Source organism: Anas platyrhynchos, chromosome 1 (assembly GCF_047663525.1).
Source record: "Anas platyrhynchos isolate ZD024472 breed Pekin duck chromosome 1, IASCAAS_PekinDuck_T2T, whole genome shotgun sequence".
NCBI classification, from domain to species: domain Eukaryota; kingdom Metazoa; phylum Chordata; class Aves; order Anseriformes; family Anatidae; genus Anas; species Anas platyrhynchos.
In genome coordinates this window covers 172,758,090-172,779,709 of record NC_092587.1, presented here as the reverse complement: position 1 = coordinate 172,779,709, position 21,620 = coordinate 172,758,090, and the positions used below count along the sequence as shown (strand labels likewise).

Below are 21,620 nucleotides of genomic sequence, written 5' to 3'. Positions count from 1 at the left end.
ATAAACAGTGTCATCTGTCAGGTTGCTAACAGAGAATGCCACTTTTTGGAGCTTCATTGTTTACTTTAGCAGGTAATTTGTGGACCGGAATCATTTAATTGTTTTGAGCACATAATTACATGCCAGCATTTTCCAATTTAATTAAAATGTACAAATCTGAAGATTAAGGGAATTTTTGAATTATTAATCATTTCTCCTCTAGGAAATCTTGTTGCTCTGCAGGAGATTTGTCCAGTGTACAACTATACGTATTTTTTTCCTTCTCTTTCGCAGACAGACAATTTTCCCGCAGAGCCCAATTACATGGGCAGCAGGCAGCAGTTTGTTCAAAGGTAAGGCCTATTAAATAACTTTCTCGGCTTCCCCATTTGCATTCTTGTCAAAATTGCTTTGCCAGAGAGTACAATTCAACTTAGAACAAGTAAATACAACTCTCTCTCTCTCTTTTTCTCTCTCTTTTTAAATATGTATTTCAGTAGCTCCACGTTCAAGGATCCAGAAAGAGCCAGCTTGAGGGACAGCGGGCATGGGGACAGTGATCAGGCTGACAGTGACCAAGACACTAACAAAGGCTCCTGCTGTGACATGTCTGTTAGGGAGGCACTCAAGATGAAAACTACTTCAACTAAAAGCCAGCCACTTGAACAAGGTGAGTGAAGTCTCCAATGCTTACAGAGCGTAAAGTTTAAGCCATCATTATAAACCTATTAGCATTGCAATTGCAGTGTATCAGGGTAGAATAGCCCTCTGATAATACTATCAGAGAAAACAGTAAATCTTGTAGCTAGCCCAGAGCAAAGACATTCAGTATCTTTCAGAATGAACATGAAATGAAACCACAAGTATCCTTTTTTTTTTTTTTTTTTTTTTTTTAAATCCAAAGCAGATTAAAAAAAAAGTACTTTTCTAAAATGATTAGAATATACTTTATCTCCATTGGCATTGCCTGTGATATATTATATACTGTTCTTCAGCCAAAGCGTGATTTGAAAACTGAAACTAGACATGACTGCAACAGATAAAAGAATGAGTCATTTACATTCCACATGTAGTTTGGAGAAGAGGAAAAGGAAAGAGACTTGGGATATCAGACAACAATAAAAATGGATCAGAAGGTGTTTCATTTCATGGATGTAATTTTCCTATTTGTAATGTTGATTTCACAATTAATAGTAACATGAGAACGGTCAAATACTAATTGGATTTTTAGTATAATTTCATTCATTTTCTAGGAAGATATCAAAGATGAGTATCTGTGAAACAGCTCAAATAACATATTTCAGGACAATGACAATAATCTCTGCAAGCCTTCGTTCTGACAAATAAGCATATTTATTTCTTCAAATAGTGCTCAAACAAAGTTTCCTCAGAGATATGTTTTATCTAACTATAAGGTCTTCTATTTCAAAAGAAACAATATTTATTTATTTATTTATTTATTTATTTATTTATTTATTTATTTAGCGTCAGACAACCTGGCCACTCCAGCAGTGTGTGTTTATGCAGTTTACTTCATAACCTATAATCAATAAGGAAGTGTACTACTGAATTATTTTGAAATGTTTTATATCTTTTCTTTAGTTTAGCTTGTGTGGAAGATGATTCAGTGTTAAAGACAGTTAACAGATAATTAAATAAATCAGCCTTAATAAGAAGCTACATTTTTAATTTAGCAGATATACATTATAAGCTTTTTATTAATTGTTGATTAATTGGAACTAGATTTTTTGTCACTAGCCTAGTCTGATCTGTTGTACAATCATGAGGAATACATGTTCAACTTTTTTTTTGTTTTGTTATGTTGAGATTGCAATATATTTTTTGCTGTGTATTTAGAATACTACAGTATAATTTATTCAGTATGTACTTGAGGGTAGACCTCACATATGACCTTATTTTCCAAGTAATAAATGCCAGAAAGATTATTTTTTCCCGACCTTTTGCCACAGCAACTCTCTGCTTATAATTGGACATTGATCTGTATAAAGATGCAATACTAGACTTTTTTTTTTTTTTTTTTAAGAAGCTCTTTGAATGTTTATCTAAATTTCTCAGTTTTGTATCTCCCTGAATATCTATCCATAAAGCAATAAATTACAGCAATGAAAGCATGAAGTTCTAAAATCCAAAAAGTTTAATTAGGAAAATAATTTACAATACACTATATATTTTTTTAATTATTATTTATATTATTTTAGAAAAATGCTGTATAGCTAGAGTTCAATTTTTACTGAAGTTTGTTCAACAGCATAAAGCCTAATACTGCTCAAAATATAAGAGCACTAGTCAGCATATTAAGCCAACCACTCCTATTATTTATTTTCGTTATGACACAGAGTTATATGTGCTATATGAGTTTATGGAGGTTTACACTTACCATTATATCTATATAAGCAGTCCCATTCATCAAGAAACATCTCATATCGGTGGCTTATATTAATTTCTCACATTCTCATTAAACATACACTGAACTATGTGCTAAGTACTGTCAGCCACTGAGTTGTAGCAGCAGGTGTTCATGTGATTCTTTTTATTGAGAAAAAGTATGAGCATTGAGAGATAAACTAACTTTTTCTTTCTTTCTTTCTTTTTTTTTCTTCTTTTTTCCCAAATGTAATTACAAATGCCAATGACATCCATTTGTTTACTTGTATGTACTCTTCCATCTCAAATGTAAGGTAATAAAGTCATTGGCATATTATGAAAACTGAACATGCAGTAAGAACTTTATGGGGGTTACAGATCATTATTGTAACAAATGCAGCACAATGTGTTTTTTTCAATGAAATCAATGATTACTTGTCATTGAGCATAGTATGATTAGGGCTTTTAGTCCAATGTAACTTCTCTCTTTTGAAAGATAATGAACAAAATTGCTTTTTCTAGTCATTAGCCTAGCCTAGCCTAGCCATTTGCCATGTTGACAGAGGGTGAGAAATATGTTTGTGGGTAGAAAAAAGATGGCATTTTCTTCAGAGAAAAATTGTTCTCTAGGAAAAGGAGATGGACAGCTTGCTAGAAACAATTTTATAGAGTAGCACCTGAAGCAGTATCAGAAGTAGTGATTCTGTCATCTTTCTGGGTTGTGCTGAGGGATGGGAATTCACTGTTTTGTAGCAAAGTTTCTGGCTTGATTATTGTAATTTAAAGATATCTAAAATGGTTTAACTTTTGCAGTTAGAACAGTGACATTTTTGAAAAATAAACAGTCTTAACAGTCAAGTCAGGATCTAGATTTCATATTCCTAATTTAACAAGTGAGTTAAGTTTGAGTTTGAGAAGCTACATCTTCTGTATGTAGTTGGCACTATTGTAATTATTCCAATTTCACCCAGGGCAATAATAAGAATCTTAGCAGTACTAGTATTTTAACTACAAGTTTAAGCAAATCTTGCTTAGGCAGCTTGAAAATCAGTAATGGAGAAATAAGACAGTATATGAAAAAATAATTTGTATAAATGGCATATGATTTTGGTATGCAATGGGAGGCAAACTCATTTTATGAGTTTCATTAAAATAGTGAAAGCAATGTAAAACCTCAAAAACTTTGCTATTAAAATATTTGATTTCAAGGAAAATATTTCTAAATAGCAAGTTTTGTCTAATGGTGATCATAAACATTAACACAAATGAGAAAGTTCACCAATCAGCTATCATTATGAAATGCTTCTGGAAGCTCTTCACTTGGCCTTAATGGAAAGAAAGGGGTGGAGGGTGAGGAGGTGTGTGTGTGGGAGGACAACCCTTTAAATGTTACATTTAAATATTACAAGACAGTTAGTCTTGTGTTGAAATAAGTATGCCTCTTTTAAGTTATTTCAGTTAAGTATCTCTCCCTCCCCCCCCCGTAAATTCCAAGCAATTTTCTGCATAAAAATATCTGTTTCTGATCAGCTTACTTATGCTGATTCAGTTGTCTTACTAAGCAGCTTGTTGTGTCTGTTACTTTTTCAGTAGAATAGTTTTAGACAAGTTTGTTTTGTTTAACTTTTTTTTTTCTGTTTTCTTTCTGAGACTTTAAAACCCACCACTAATTCAGACAGTTTGAGATCACCCTACTTATAAATCTTACAAGAATTATTAGTTTTGAATATCTGTTATATAAAAATTGCTGTTACACCTGATGTATTATCTATTATTCACACTATTATTCACTATTATTCACATTTGATGATTAACTGAGTAATATTTTTCTTTGCTGTTGTTTGTGCATGCATAGCAGCAAAAATCTGTGTTCCTTGAAAAGATATCCAAAGCTAAAAATTACAATATGATATCTACAGGGATGCAGTACAGAAAAAAAAGCATTTTATACTTTTCTTAGTAAATCCTGAATATGTTTATCTGATAATGATAATTTTACTGATGCAAAACTAGAGATGTGGAGGTTTCTTGCAGTTGCTTATATATTGTCTTAGATTTTCATCAGTATTTCTTCCTTACTTTTTTTTTTTCTCTTTTACCTTTTTTACCTCTCTCTTTCTTCTTCCACTTCTTTAACATATATATGAATTCAGCAGCTTTGGTTTTGTTTTTTTTTTTTTGCTTTATCACTGCATCACATCCTGCTTTCAGAACATTTGCTTGCTGTTCACTACATCCCGTAGAGAGGGTATTTCTGCATGTGCTGTTACCTGTTTAACAGTAGCACAATCATGAGAATAAAGGAAAACCAGAGACATCTCCATGGAGAAAGACTGAAAGAAAGCTTCAGCATTGGAGTCAGAGACTCCTCTAGAACCTGTATTGCTTATCAGGTTTCTCTGTAGGACTGCATGCTTTTAATCTAAGACATAAGTGACTAGGATAAAAGGGCTGGAGTGAATCTTCAGGAAAAAAAAGTGAGATATTAAATATCACGCAAAAATATAATTTTATTTTTCTGTTGTCACAACAAAACAACAACATGCATTACAATTGATGCTTCCCTGCATGCAGCAGTCTAATCAGTGTTTTAGCATATTTGTGAGTACTGTCAACTCAAGTTTGTCCACTGAACTTGTTAATGGAACAAAACTCAAGAAATTTGTGCATTTATATTCTCAATTTCTAAAAAAAGAAAGGTCTCTGAAATCTCGTATCATGCATTATCCATCTGCAGTGGAATAGAAATTACCAGATTTTTTAGCAATATATATACATGTATATATTTTTTTCTGAAATATTAATTGATTTTCTTGTTATAATGCTTTAGTGTTAGGATAACTAATATTCATTCTGTTTAACTAAATGAGAATTAGTCTAGACTGATAAGTGAGGAAAGTTCAACAATCAAATTTCTGCTGTCATCAATTCTTTCTCTGCCATTGGGGACGATGAGTTCTTTTATGAGTACATCAATTTAAAGAGGTAATGGAAAAGAAGACTAGAGAAATATTTGTTTACCGAGTTCTCAGAGCTAGTGAAAGACTATGCTGAGAAACTGACTGAGGCTGGGAGTGCCCCCAGAGCTGACACAACCTGTGAGATATTCAGCATTAGTTCCTCACAGTAGTGTTTTTTCTTCTGGACAGAATATCTCTTATCGCATTCTCTCTGTACTTAGAATGTGAACAGCTGTCAGACTGCACCACTAGGAGTCTTTATGTCGCCTAGGAGTCTTTATGTCCAGGACCCTTCCAACTCAGTTATCCCTAATAATCTCAGGTAAAACACTCGCTGATTTATGTCAGGGCTTGAACACAATATCCATTCTTCAATTTCATCTGATTAAGTGTTTTCTAGGCAAACTACAATAGCAACTTATTTGCATTGAGAGTCTCACCTTTTATTTAATATGACTTAATAATACCTGTTTCTAGAGCTGTAAGTCTGGAAACAGTTAGGTGTAGCCCACACAAAATGAGATTTTTTTCCCCATTTATTTTTCCTTTTCTATGTAGTTCTCACTTGTTTGTTCAGCTTTCCTGCTTTATGTAAACACATGTGTTGTCTTGGGTGAAGATTAAGACAGGCCAAAGACTAATTTATCTATTCTGTAGCTTATTATGGAGGAAGACTGCTTCTTGACCAAGTTTGTCATCAACATACTGTGGATATTTGATTTGTGCCTCATTCTAACAGTGGAACTTTTAATTTAAGACTGAAAAATCTGTAGAATTATGGACTTCTATGAAGAATAAGGCAATATTTACATTAGCTAGATGACTCCCTCAGTGCATTAAAAAAAAAATAAAAAAATATCATCATTATGACATTTAAACTGTCAGCACTTTCCTACTTTTCTGTTGTGAGAACATTGGTCAAGGAAACAGTACTTCTGAATTTAAGAAAATTAACAACGTTATTATGGTCCCATCCTTCTTGTGAAGTCTTTGCATTGGTATCTAAATTTTAAATATTTTTATAATAATAAATAATAATAATTTTAATATTTTTCATTCTTTTAGTTAGTGGAGTACACAGGAAAGTTTCAGATATTTTTAGTGCCTTAATCTCTAATAGTAATTTAAAGCTGACTAGGTCTTTGCACAACTTGCTTAGATAGGCTGAGCAAGGCTATGCAAATGTTCTGTAATGTCAGTTTTTGAGTGACCAGAATACTATTTCCCCTTTGAACCTAAGTAACTGAGCTCAGTTGAGGAATATGGGTCAGTTGCGTTTGCTATACAGATGCGTGTCATTACCTTTCTCATGTACCCATAGTACCTAGTACCTATGACATATCCGTTGCTGCATTAACTCTTGAGCAAATTATATGATGGATTTGGGAAAAATAAAGACAAAATCCTTTATCTACAAATTTATTTACTCATAGTATTAAAGTATTATTATTATTATTATTATTATTATTATTATTATTATTTTCCCCTCTGTTACTCTTATGTTGAATATCTTCTTATCTTTATTTTTAGAACTACTACTCTACCAGAGAACTTACTTCCACCTGTCAGTTATTTTGATATTGAGTCTAGGTTCATGAGTGGCACTTTGTGACATTAGTTTGGGTGATAGCCAGATGTGTTTAGAAGCTGAGCCCAGTTTGTTTGATGCTTCCTCATTAGAAAGGAGAGTGTTCCCATGCATAGCTTCTCTCCATGGTGGGATCTCGTCATACGAGCAGCTCTGGAGTTCAAGCAAGGCTATCCAGGTGAGGAAAAAAAAGTCTAATGGAGCAGGTTCTTGTCCTAGCAGAAATCAGAAAAGGATGTGAAGTGGCAACATAATGGAGAAGGGATGGATTAGCTTAATACCTTGACTACTTACTTAGCTGCCTTCATTGTTACAAAACAGAAAAGCAGTGCAAACATTCTGGCAGCTGAAGTGACAGTGAATACACTTTGCATCAGGGTATCTTAGCCTATTATTTCCGCCTGTTATTGCCTATTATCCTGCTTTTCAACTGGAGTTGAGTTCTGCCAAACTAGGTTTTTAATCAGATGTGTGTTTCATCATCTTGCAGATTATTATCATGTTGTAGCAGTGACGTTTTGTGAAGAGCATACACAACATTTAATTAATGTACTTAGCCATAGATTAGGGGGGAAATTTCTATAACTGACTTTCAATACATACAGAAAGAACTTTCTGCATCTGTACACGCACAAAACATATCACTGAGACATACGCAAAAAAAGGACTATAATAATTCAGCACATTGTGATCTTTGCGCCATTTGATGTGTCATGCTACATTTTCCAAGTAATTTTATTGTCCCCCTATTGTTTCTATTTATTTTTTTAATTACAGATTAGTTCAGTGGTCTGTATTTTTGCCCTGTATCTTGATTTCACTGTAAACTTCACAAACAAATCAATTTAGATATATTATTACTGACATGTTAAAAGGCTGAAACTATACCAACAAGAATGTTAATACGCTTCAGAAGTGATTTCTTTGATGAGCTTATTTGCAAATTAATGAATATCATGCACTTCAAGATCAAAAGTCTGTTACCATGAGTCTCACATCTGAGATGTAGGTGTAAATTTTAACATTGGAATGCTATAACTGATGGTGCTCATTTCATCATGCTTTGCTTTTAAGGCAACAAAACAGAATATTCCTCCCCTGTCACTAGTCTAAATCTCATCACTTCCTTTCTGTACTCTCTGTTTTGACACTGCCTTTCCTGGGGCTGAGCTCAGTTATTGTACTGCAGTTTGTTCTTGGAAGTCTTAGAATCCATAAATTAACTTTTTACTTTATTCCCACTAGAAGAGCAAGTGAAGGATTTTCTATTCCCAGTAAAATGAAGCCCTTCTATGTCAAAATCATTATCTTGAGCTAACATTTTTTATTTTCAGATTCTTTTTATAAATTGATAGGAAAGTAGGGGCATAGAAAGATCAACAGCTTTTGAAACAAGGAAATCAGAAAATTGATAGTTTTCATTGTTTCAGGTTTTATACATTTCCCTGTAACATAATTGGATATGCTAACTTTTGTTAATGAAAATTTTAGGGCATATAGTAATGTATTGAATAGACAATATCACACAAACTATTTTAACTGGACTAGGGAGTCCATTTCTATTTCTTAGTCTGTTTTCTTTTAATTAAGCTAATTAATTAATTCTAGTTTAAATATATATGTGTGAATGTTTATTCAGTTATATAAAAAGTAAATTATATACATTATATATATATATATTATATATATTATATATATCCTCTCTCTATATATCCTCTCTCTATATATTCTCTCTCTCTATATCCTCTCTTTCTAATTTTATATCATCATTGTATGACTGTTAAAGAGTCAACAAATATATGGATATGATAAAAAAATGATATTACTCAGGTTTTCACACAATCCTGTTGCACATTCCAGCAACATTCTTGTTACCAAATTGAAGGAATGTTCTTTACATGGAGTTACTCCAAAGCTAATGCCTATTAATTGGAAATCTGAATTTAGATTTTGGTTATCAACAGTTTTATGTCCAGCTGAGAAAAACATATCAACAGAAGCATCTTAAATAAGAGACAGGAATTAATTATTCCATTTAGTGATACTTCAGTTAGAATAACATTAACTGAATTTTATTTTCCTGGAACAAAGAATATCTTATAATTTCTATATACAACAATCCAGTCTGTCCTTTTGCTGGCCTTTTTGTTGTGTACATACTGCTTTTCTGCTATGTCCAGGTTTCTAGAGGGAGAGAAACGGTATAATTTAATTCAGTCCAGAGTTCCAACACATGCTATTTAGTGACACAGCCTTTGTAGTCTGTTTGTGAGGGCATTTTTAAGGAAGATCTGAACAAATTCAAAGTAAATAGAGGAGTTAGAATAAAAGCATAAAACAGTAGTTTACAAAGCATGACCCATGGGTGAAGTCTGAAAGAACTGTTTTTTGTTTAGAGTTTGTATTTGTTTAAATGAACAAAGACTGAATGGAAACATAATAAAACTAAAATAAACAAAATAAAAAAGTGTATAAAAAGTTGTCATAAATAGACTATTAATTTTATTTAATTATTTAAATTTAATTTTATTAAATTTAATTAATTAACTAATTTGTAGTTTGCTGGGAAAACTGTTTAGGTTAAATATGAGGGAGAACTTTGCTATATTTATGCACTGAAGCTGGCTATCCATATATGTTAAAGAATCCCTCTGCATAGTGGTTTCTAAAACATGTGAAATTTGTTAGTGATAACCCAGATTTATTTCAACCTACTGAGGGCCAGAGGATCCACTTTAGCAACACTTTATATGATGACATAATTAAATGCAAGGGCGAGATGCACTGTCTAGTCCTGAGTAAAACATACTGAAAGGGAATATTTACACTGACTTGTTCTATACCCTTTTGTCTGTAAACATCTTTTATGGGAAGAGCTCACCACATGAGAGAATTGCAGCGAATGTGGACTGTGCAGTGCTTCACAACAAGAATCCCTGATATACTGTAATAGCACTTAGCATTTAACGAGGACTTTGCTCAGACACAGAGCTGCAACATGATTAGCTTATTACTGCTCAGTGAAACTTTGTCTACTCTCTGTACATCAGTGATATACGCATGCATTGTGTCAGCCTGTGTGCCTACTGCCCATCCTTATATCCAGAATGGCATAACAGCTGGTTTCCATTCCCTGCTGCTGCTTTTTTCTATTCCAGCTGACTCACTCAAATAACCTCCCTTCCCCAAGTGGGCTTCATATGGTTTGAAAGGGACTTAATGTACCTTAGTGCATAGGGAACTTTTGATGCATATTTCATCATGTTTCAGTTCTTTCTACAGGGAACAGTGCATGTATAACAGATGTTCCCTGAATACTACCCCTTCCTGAAGGTGACATGCCCTTTTTTGTGTTTCATCTCTAATGTATATGTAGCTGGTATTGCCTGTGTGGTACTAAAAAGTACTGTTCCATGGCTGCCCCTGTGCTGCATGCCAAGCTGTATTTAATTCCATCTGCTCCCCTTCCAGCATGAAATGGAGAGGAGCATATGCCCAGTATAACCAAGTCATAATGTGGCACAGAAAAAAAAAAAATAAATTACTTAAGACATGTACTTTTTTTTTTTTTAATTTACGACCATATTTTTTTCCAGTTTTATATCCACAAATTGTCTCATATAAATCAATATCGATGGAAATATGAGTAAATGTCAAAAAATCCTTCATCTTTTAATAGTTCCTCTGGTGTATATGTAATGTGTATTTTTAATATATGTACACATGTGTAAAAAAAAAGATATTAACTGATGATCCTGATTTTTTTTTCTTTTTTTAAAAACTAAACCTGTATCTTAAACATATTGAAAATTGAAAGCCTTAAAAGTCTGGGCTTTTTAAAGACTGCAAATATGATTTCATTTTGGAAATTAATTTATTAATTTGCAAATTAATTTAATTAATTTCATCAGAAATCTTGTTCTGAGAAAGTACATTTTTGAAGCAAAAGTTAACAATCCAAAATATACTATAGGTATTTCAAAAAACAAAGTTTTTAAATATATAGTTGCTAATGTATGGTACTGCACATATAATGCACATATGCATGTGTACACAGATATATTTAATATATTTATCTGAACATATATATTACAATGTAATTGTAATTTAATCTCCTTAAATATTACTGGGATGTGCACTTTGGACTTTTATAGGAAATAATCCAATGTGCACTTTGGATTATTATCAACTTTTTTTTTCAGTTTTGGCTTAAACTTTACCATCTGTACATACAGAATTTTATTATGTGAAACAAATTTTGCTTGAACAAATAAATGCAGTTCTTAAAAGTATAATGTCAGTTGCCCATTGGACATATCTCTAGTTAGTTACAGTCAAACCCTTAAAATCCCCAAGTAAAAACCAAGAATACCAGAAAGACAAGTGGAATTGTGTCTGTTTCAATATTGAGGAAAGATTTCTGCAATTGGTCTGTAATCTGCAAGGCCATGGGAAGTGTCTATTTGATGCACAGATTTGGTGCACAGATGAATATGAATAATCCCAAACTTTATGCGCTGTTATTGGTTTTAACATGTGATTTCTTTTCTACTATCTGAACAGGTAGTAGAGGTACAAGGTTATGTACTTTGATATGAGGAATCTATCACTTGTCTATGAGATAGTTTGTTGTTGCAAGCAAAGTTCACACAAAGATGATGTAGGTGTACACATTATCTAAATTTGCTTTTTCTTATTTGAAGAAGTAATAGTTTCTATTATTATTATTATTTTATTCCCCCTGAGGTTTATAGAATTAATACTTTACCTTCATAATAATTTCAGAAAGTACTAGTTTCACATTCCTCTTTTATAGGAATATTTTACTTACAGTAGATTTTTTTTACATTTAGTGTAGCCAATTGCATCCTATAAACATGTCATTTTTGGGTGGATGCTCTTAATAAGGACTAATATTTTCTCCACAACAAAAACTGCAAAATAATTTATCAAATCAATTCCTGTCAAAATTTCAGCCTGATATATTTTGTATGCTTGGTATTTGCTCAAAACCAAATAATGCTTAAAACCAGTGATGTAGTCACTGCACCAAGCCTGTCTGAATTTAAAAAGCATTTGGACTGTACACTTAGTCACATGGTGTAAACTTTTAGGCAGACCTGTGCGGTGCCAGGAGTTGGACTTGATGATCCTTATGGGTCCCTTCCAACTCGGGATATTCTATGATTCTATGATTCTAATAATAACAATAATTATAAACCACCATCAACAAAACACATTAAAAGAATTTGTTTAAAATATTTGTTAATTTTGTTTCCAAGTCCTAAAATACAGCAGTGTTGAACATGACCCCGAGTTAGGTCAGGTAATACTTTCTTTTCTCAAGTCAAAGTGTTATGACCAAGTAATACCAGGTTGTTACCCAGGTTGCATAGGAATTTAACAAGGCCAAGTGCCGGGTCCTCCACCTGGGGCGCAATAACCCCAAGCAGAGCTACAGGCTGGGAGATGAGTGGTTGGAGAGCTGCCTGGCAGAGAAGGACCTGGGAGTGATGGTGGACAGTCGGCTGAATATGAGCCAGCAGTGTGCTCAGGTGGCCAAGAAGGCCAACAGCATCCTGGCTTGCATAAGAAACAGTGTGGCCAGCAGGGCTAGGGGGGTGATTGTCCCCATGTACTTGGCTCTGGTGAGGCCGCACCTCGAGTACTGTGTTCAGTTTTGGGCCCCTCGCTATAAGAAGGACATTGAGGTGCTTGAGCGGGTCCAGAGAAGGGCGACGAAGCTGGTGAGGGGCCTGGAGAACAAGTCCTATGAGGAGCGGCTGAGGGAGCTGGGCTTGTTCAGCCTGGAGAAAAGGAGGCTCAGGGGTGACCTTATTGCTCTCTACAGGTGCCTTAAAGGAGGCTGTAGCGAGGTGGGGGTTGGTCTATTCTCCCACATGCCTGGTGACAGGATGAGGGGGAATGGGCTTAAGTTGCGCCAGGGGAGTTTTAGGTTGGATGTTAGGAAGAACTTCTTTACCAAAAGGGTTGTTAGACACTGGAACAGGCTGCCCAGGGAAGTGGTGGAGTCACCATCCCTGGAAGTCTTTAAAAGACGTTTAGATGTAGAACTTAGGGATATGGTTTAGTGGGGACTGTTAGCGTTAGGTCAGAGGTTGGACTCAATGATCTTGAGGTCTCTTCCAACCTAGAAATTCTGTGATTCTGTGATTCTTTGAATGGGGAAGCTGGTGGATCAAAGAGGGATGGAGAAAGAACTATACTGTAAACTCCAGCCACTCCAGACCACACTGCTTTCAGGACAACTCTAAACCCAATTTAGCTTGTCAGTATACTGTGGCTGCTTTTTGCTTCTCCAGAGTACCATAAAGCGCACTAATGAATATGACCATAAAATTTAAAATAATAAAGATCATGTAAAGTTGATGCTGCATATCCATTAATCACTGGGATTATCATATAATAGGATTTCCCCCCCCCCCCCCCCCCCCCCCCCTTTGGCATTCAGGCTTATAGTAAACAAATAAGGATATTCTCAAAACTTTTATATGGATGGAATTACACTGCAAAATACACATCATCATGTGTGGTAAAATGCATTACAGCTTCCAACTGTCTCTAAAGCAAGCAGTATTATATTAATTCAGGGCACTTATATTTAACATTTATTACACCTTCCAAACACTAAAATAATAATAATGTATTTGACTAGAAGAAACTAGGAAGAATCCAGTAAAACTATTTCAGCTATCATTGTATGATTATTTCAGAGTAAGAATAGAATTTAAGTAGTGGGAAATTCCGAAATAAATATCTTGAAATTGAATGTCTTCATGCTTTTATTGTGGAAAGAAAAATCCATGAGATATTTAAGACATGTTATTGATATATAGTTATAAAAATGGTGAACTTCACCCACAGATACATTTTATTTGTATGGAATTATTGATAATATTCATATTTGTGTTGCATTCAAATATTTATGTATCCATTCTTTATTATTAACATTTCATTTTTATTCATTTATTTGTATTTCTATGTTTTATTTTATTTTGTGTACATTCACATTTTTTCCTCAGTATCTGGAGGGTGGCAGATGTGTTTACATTGATAGAATTTTGACACAATAGTAGTCTTTCAAAAACAGGTTAGTTAATAATTTGGAACCCATCTTCTCTGTGATCTTTAGAAATGCTAACCCATTGCTAATTCATCAATATTTGAAAGTGATCTCAGGAGTTACTTAAAGAGGTTAAAGAAGACAAACTAAGCTCTACTATTTATATATATATATATATATATATATATATGTATGTATACATATATATATGTATATATATGTATATATATGTATATATATGTATATGTCTTTACTACTTAAAGTCTAAACATTTATTTAAATTCTTTAAGACAAGTGCCAGTAGAACTTCAGACCATTGTAAGCTTAATAAATTTCTTAATCTTTTCACATGTACATGACAACAATAGATGGCTTATTGTGTATTATAAAAAGATTCTTGTATTTCTACTAGCATGCTTGAAAGATGAGTACTGTCCTGCTGCTTTCTTCATTGTAAACTTGATTCATTTTTGTGACATGCACAAGTATGGATAGATAGAAAGATTTACAGGAACAAGAAAAAAATAGCTTAGAATCTTAAGGTGTGGGAAGACAATGTAAAGAGGAAAAAAAAAAGTAATCAAAACACAGATTTGAAGAAGAAACCGGAAAACTGCTCAACTCTCAGAGATAATATGCTTTTGTTGAATTTACTAATTCTCTGCAAAAAATGATCAACATTTTTATTTTTCCCAAAGATCAGCTGCAACTAAATAATACTAATACGGAATAATATATTCCATATTAGGTAGGTACTTGTTGTTGCATAGTGGAGGTCCATCAAAGGCAGTAGGGTTGCCTATTTTGAACACAGTAAAATATTCATTAAATCTAACAAATCAACTAAACATTACCTTTTTTCTTTCCTATCCAATGTCAGGTATCAGCATTCTTTTGCTGAATGATGTCATTTGTGGCTGAACAAAAATAAAATACTTTCTCAAAATATGGATATTTTATTTAGGAATTTAGTGCTTTCACTAAAGGTCAGTTTGCTATCATCATTTGAGAACCAATTGCTCTGGTAAATGTAACAAAAGTAGACAATTGTTTAAGTTCAATACAGCAAAAATTACACTTTTTAATCTTAAATTCAGGGAATGCTAGTTTGTTATCTTTATTTTCAGTAAATTTTACCTTTCAAAAACTAAGACTCAGAGTTTCTCCTATATATTTAGTCCTCTATAAGCACAGAGAAAGTGGGAAACCTGTATCTCAAAGTTGTCAAAGTTGATGTTAAAAAGAAAAAAGAAAAAAAAAAAAAAAAAAAAAAAAAGCTTAATTCATCACTAAATTCATCAATTAATTCAACACATTACTAACCTATACATTTTCAACACTTTTGGAGAGAAGAGTCCACAAGTTCTTAGGAATCTTGTCATTTTACCTATTGTCTTACCTGCATCTGAGATACCTTGATTATATATATATAATTAGTTGACAAGCTCTTTAGAATTAATGAAGCGAGAAACTGGCACTTTTAGAGCATGATTCATTTGACCTATTTTACATGAATCGTGCCTTCAAAATGTTCATATCTTTCCACTGTCAGTAAAAGGTGATTAACTCAGACATAGTTCAATATTTGCTGATGTTGAAGTTATGAAAGATGAATTGCAGTTAATGTTTATTCAGGAAGCAGCTTTTAACACACTGGCCATTGCTTATCCCAACTTTTTTGTGTCTATGTCTATGTTTCTTAGTTGAATCTCTTTCATTTGAGAAACATGATTTCCGTTTGCACAGCTATTGTTCCATATATGTGTATATGTTTCATATACATGTATGTGTAGCTGGGAGCAGTTTCTTCACTCACAAAGCTGAGTGACTGTTCATAGCTTCTGATGCTTTAGTTAAATTTTTTTTTTTTTTTTTTTTTTTTTCCTCTTGAATTCGTATGGCCAAATTGCTGGTGCCAGAAGCAATAAATTCTAGCATGTTAGATTTAAAGTTAGACTCTGAGATCAACCTGTACTTTGGCTTCTAAAAATCCCTACGTGCCAAAATACTTTACTGAAATGACTCACAGAAAAGGAAAAGGATGGTCTTAGTTTACACGGACCTGTACTTAAAATTAAAATAAATTTATCTGACTTCCTGAGCTATTATAATTTATGTTAATTAAATACCAAAGGATGAATAAAAAACATATTATTTAAGGATTAACCTCTATATTAGATATCTGTATCTTACATAGTGTTAATCTTCAGTAAATTTTTATCACTTGGCGAATTGAAGTAACTTGTGATCTTATTAAAGTTAACTTCTTCTTATGTCTAAGGCAGTTCTTGTATGTTCATTAAAGTACAACGGATTCTGGAATAGCTGCTAATCCTTGGCAAATATATTTAAGCATCAACTGGCATTTCATAAACATACAGTAGCAATCTTATTTAATCTAAGTAAAGATTTACTTAAGATACTTGGGTTCTATCCTCTTGTATCACAGCCACTGTAGTGTGTGCCATTATTGGTGGCAAGGTGAAGTTTATCTGCAGAAGAACACTTGCAACTCTTATCTCAACTCCACTGCCAAAGCCATCTGCTGGAGATATAGCACGTTGGCACAAAAAGGACTTCTACTAACCTTTCTACACCCTGTCCTCAAAAGAGATAAGCTAAGCTAAATATATAGTGATATGGCTACACTCATGACAACACTTTCTGTCAAATAACTGGGGTTGTCTTTTTTTTTTTTTTTCCCCACACTTCCAGATGACACAGCTTTGCCAGAAATACTTCACAGTATAGATTCTGACAAGATGCTACTCATTATCTTTGTTATTAATAGTAAACATATAGTGAACAATAGTGAACTTTCTTACAAGGCTCACACAGATAAAGATTGAACTGCACTTTCGGCAAATTTGAAAGTTGTGGGTTTTTTTTGTTTGTTTGTTTGTTTTTAATCTTCATTTCATAGAAAGTCATCAGAAAGCTTAATCTCAATAAAAGTAAGAATATAAGCATATTTATAAGCATAGTTAAGTATTATGCTTTCAGGAATAAATGAGATCAGATTTTGAAACAGAAATTCAGCTTAGAACACTAATTTTGTAATAATAACGACCATACTAAAAAAGTACTGAAAGGGGGGCTAAATTTTCCATTGGTTATTCAATTTTTTCTTCCATGATATATATAAAAATCACGTATGCTTTCTGTGACTTTTCATAATCCTGATCCTATCTGTCTTTTGTTTCGTATCAGTATAGCAGAATCCACTGCGAAATTCTACTCCCATAAAATGCATTTCGTCTGGACTAGTCATGCAGTTAGGTACATATATATTTGATTTTATGAAAAAAAAAAATCTTAATAAAGAATTCTTTTAATTTTTTTGTTGGTACAAATATTTCAATACATTTTATTAAACTGAACTAAGCTAGTACTTAAAAAATAGCTCCCTGACATTCAGAGTAATGGATATGAAGGCAGGAGTAAAAAAAAATTGCTAGGAAGATGCAGTGTAAGCACTGATTCAGCAAATACCAGACTGATTTAAACATTTTCTTTAATACAGAAGATATACATCTGCAGAAATTTAAAAACATACGAATATAACTGTCTAGTAAGGCTTGAGATGTGGAAGTTTCTGTCAGCTAACAAATTAACACTCATCATCCAGCCTAGAGCAGCTGTATATGTTTATATACTTCATTTATAACAGTTGTAGGTTAACTCAATCATCCACCTAAACATAACATCTGAGTCACCTTGTGGAATTTCCAATCATTCTCCAGCAATTAAACAAAGACTTTAGGCTTACTATACTTTTCTGTATTTAAAGTTCTGTGGAAGAGAATCAATGAAAAACAAAACAACAAAAAATAAAATAAAATAAAATAAAATTGCATGATACCTGGATGGATTTTTCTTCCAGGAATTTGGAAGAAAAAAATTGCACTGTGAACCCTTCACATCCATAATGGCTTTTGTAATAATCTCATAGAATTAAGGATGGAAAAGACCTTCAAGATCATCTGGTCCAACAGTCACCCTACTACCAATGTCACTCACAAGTTACTTAGGTGAGTGTACAAACACAATTTCGTTGACTGAAGCTTCCATCTAATAATTTTTGGCAGTGTTCTTGCATTAGGAGAAATATTAAATAATTGTTTCCTAATAGGTTTTTCAGTGACAATGACAAATTACAAATCTTTACACATAGTGGTTGTTCAGGAGGACAGCCCCCTCCCCCACGGGAGCCCCCTTTTTTATTGCTGAGTGTGACATCAGGTGTTATGGAATATCCCTTTGATTGGATTAGGTCAGCTGTTTTGGTGATGTCCCCTTCCCATCACTTGCCCACCCCCAGCCTGCTGGCTCTTGGGGGTTTGGAGTGCACTACTGATGTAGTGCTAGCACTATGCAGCAATAGACACAACACTGGAGTGGTATCAGTGCTGTTCCAGCTACGAGTGTAGAGCACAGCACTGTGTGGGCTGCTGCAGGGAAAGGTGACTCCATCCTAGACAGACCCAACACAGCTGGATATTTTTCTATCCATTTTGTGTTTTTGATGAGTGGTATACAGTTACTCTGAACTTCTAATACAGTATCTCTAAGCAGTTTGTTATGCTCTCTGCAAGCATTTAGTCTTTTAGTCGTCCTTTTCAACTTCCTTTTAAAAAGCTTTGTCATGTTCAGGTAATTCTTATTTTTGAAGTTAAATGTTACTGTAGTCAATTTCTTGTCTTTATCTTTTATACAATGACATTGAATTTGAGTGTTTTATGGCCAGCATTACAGTGTAACACATAGATAATTATATTTTCAGCCCAGCCTGTTGAATGTTAAAAACTAAATCACACAAGCAATATTTATCCTCTTGTGAACTCTTTGACTAGCTGCTTTAAGTGCAATGTACTTCATCATTCCTATGTAATTTGTATCTTGGCTTTATAATTACTCTAGGTTCCGCTGGGTATTTTCTTTCCACTTCCTCTGTGAAATTTCTGTTACATCAGATTCCTCACTTAGAACCAGCTGCTGCAATTCTTTTTTTTTTTTTTTTTTTTTTTTTTTAAATACAAGCAAACAAAACAACAACAACAAAATAAGATTTATATAGAATCAAGTAAATATTTGGTCTGGTTACAAATCTTTGTGTGTCCTGTTCAATTAGGATTTTATTTGTTGGAGTTCTTTGATATTTTCTGCCCAAATATGGTAAACTTTTATTCTAACCATTCTTCCTTTTTGAATTGGAATAGGGAGTTTACTGTAGATGACAAATCACCTAAGATTGCATGTTTTTCTGTACCTGTGATTTGCCTTTAAGAAAAGAAACAAACAGATAAACACAACAATTATAACAAAAAGCCTCTTTCACAACACTTTCAAAGGTTGCCAACATTTTATTTTATTTTTACTGTGTTGGCTTACTTAATTCCTATCCCTCTTGAATATGTTACATCCATTATAAACATTTTCTTAGTCACTAACTACCATCATCTTATCTAAATCAATTTTCAACCCCCAAAATATATATAAGTCTGTCTATGACAGAAAGATGGCAAAAGGAAAAGCACATATATACCAAGTCAATTATAGAGATCCATATCTGTCTCATTCTCATGTTGAATTTTACCTTTCCCTTATGATTCAATTGACTCAAGCCTGTCTCTTCATAATGTTATATATATATATATATATATATATATATGAAAGAGACTTTGTTGTTATACTGAGTTATAAGGTTCAAATAAAAATAATTTACTTCCTTTTTTTTTTTTTTTTTTCCTTTCTCCTCTTTCTGGAAAACAAACACACAAAAACAACAAACAAATGATATCAAATTACATCATATTGTTAGCCTTCAGTCTGTGCCACTATTTTGTATTTTCTGTTCCTTCAGATTTTTATTCTCACACTTCATGGGTGTTTTGTTAAATAACAATAATGAATACACATAGTAGCAACATCCATTTTGCTTTATGATGATGCATTATGATGATGCACATCAAAGACAACATTTTTTTCTGACATTTTAATTGTTACGTTGTTATGAAGCACATTGAATGCTTATTTTAGGTCTGTTCCTTACACTGCTGTCATTTTTATTTTCCTTACCCTTGGAAAGATATTTTTAGAGCTCTTTCATGAGTTATTGTTGCAGAATTCCACTCAGGAATACAAACATCAGTTTATTACTTTCACTGTTTAATGTTGTCACTGTTTTTCCCATTCTAGTGCATGTCTTAATGTTTTTGTCTTTTTCTACATTGGCGCAGCTGTGAAAATTTGTCCAAATTAGCATTACAGGTGGATTAGCTAAATCACTCTAAATCTCTGTATAGATGTCTTCATTTGTGTTTAAAATACAGCTGATTTGACTAAGCTTAAATCAATTCTAAAGTCAACTAAACTAAACTGAATCAGAAGCATTTCATTCTGAATAGGAATAAAAATAAGAATAAAAGAATAAGAACATCCACATTAAATCTTCTTTAAATTCACCCATTTAATTGATAAGGATTAATTTGCCAGTGTTTCCTCCCTTACTTGCATCAGACATGCCTACTTTCCTTTGCAATCAGATATGTATGAACTTACATGCTCTGAAGTTCAGTGGTGTACCTTAGAGATGTTTTATCAAAGGCTGTTAAGGCTGTTTCTCCACCAGATGCCCTGCTTTAAAAATCTCTGCAGTGGGATCCATTCTCACCATGGGTCCTAACTGGGCTGCCACAGCTTTGTGGAGTTTTCTACAGCTTCACAGCTGTATCTGATACAGGAAGAATCAGAAGATACAAAAGAAGCATGTTGTCAATGCATCCATATTCACAGTTGTTCAGGTTCCTCAAAGCTTACCTTTGTAGAAAGAGACTATGGAGTCTCTGACTACAGTGGTTCTAAGTCTCCAAAACCAACTGTTACGTAACATGTTATGGTCACATAAACGCTTTCAGTCTCTTTTACCCTGAAGTGCAGAAAAATCATGTTCTTTTGTAATTACTGTGTTTTTCACACAAAATTTTCATTAAGGTAAAAAGTAATATCCAAGAAGAAAATTCCACTTGTCAGAGTCATCATAAATCTGTGTTTTTTGTCTATGCTAACTTCTGAATCTTGCTTAAAAATGCATGTCAGAATAACTGGGTTAGACCAAAGGTATGCTGGGTATACAGATTCCAGACATACAGATGCTATAAGTACAGTAATTAAATGGTATAGACAGATATTATAGAATTATAGAATGGTTTATTTGGAAGGAATCTTAAAAATTCCAACACCTCTGCCACGGGCAGAGACACCTCCCACTAGACCAGGTTGCTAAGGCCCCATCTAGCGTAGTCTTGAATACTTCCAGGCATAGGGCATCTACAGCTTCTCTAGGAAACCTGTTCCAGTGCCTCACCACCCTCATAGTAAAGAATTTCTTCCTTGTATCTAATCTAAATCTACCCTCTTTTAGTTTAAAACCTTTACTCCCTGTTCTATTCCTCCACTCCCTGACAAATAGTCACTCCCCAGCTTTCCTGTAGGCCCCCTTCAGGTACTGGAAGGCTGCTATAAGGTCTCCCTGAAACTTTCTCTTCTCAGGCTGAAAAACCTCAACTCACTCAGCCTGTCTTCATAGGAGAGGTGCACCAGCCCCTCAGTCATGGACCTCGCC

General features: G+C 33.6%; 1 protein-coding gene across 5 annotated transcripts in view; it reads left to right on the top strand.

The window, feature by feature from the left end:
* Window positions 1-21,620, top strand: part of PCDH17 (protocadherin 17) — a 93,115-nt gene that overhangs the window by 28,882 nt on the left and 42,613 nt on the right. For 3 of the 5 annotated variants that reach the window (XM_038172300.2, XM_038172217.2, XM_038172330.2), the window contains exons 3-4: window positions 274-332; window positions 477-649. In XM_038172300.2, the coding sequence (XP_038028228.1) occupies window positions 274-332; window positions 477-649 (232 nt within the window). Of the gene's footprint in view, window positions 1-273; window positions 333-476; window positions 650-7,004; window positions 7,169-21,620 lie in introns of those variants that run through there. The other 2 variants (XM_072032513.1, XM_038172255.2) reach the window with 2 other exon arrangements.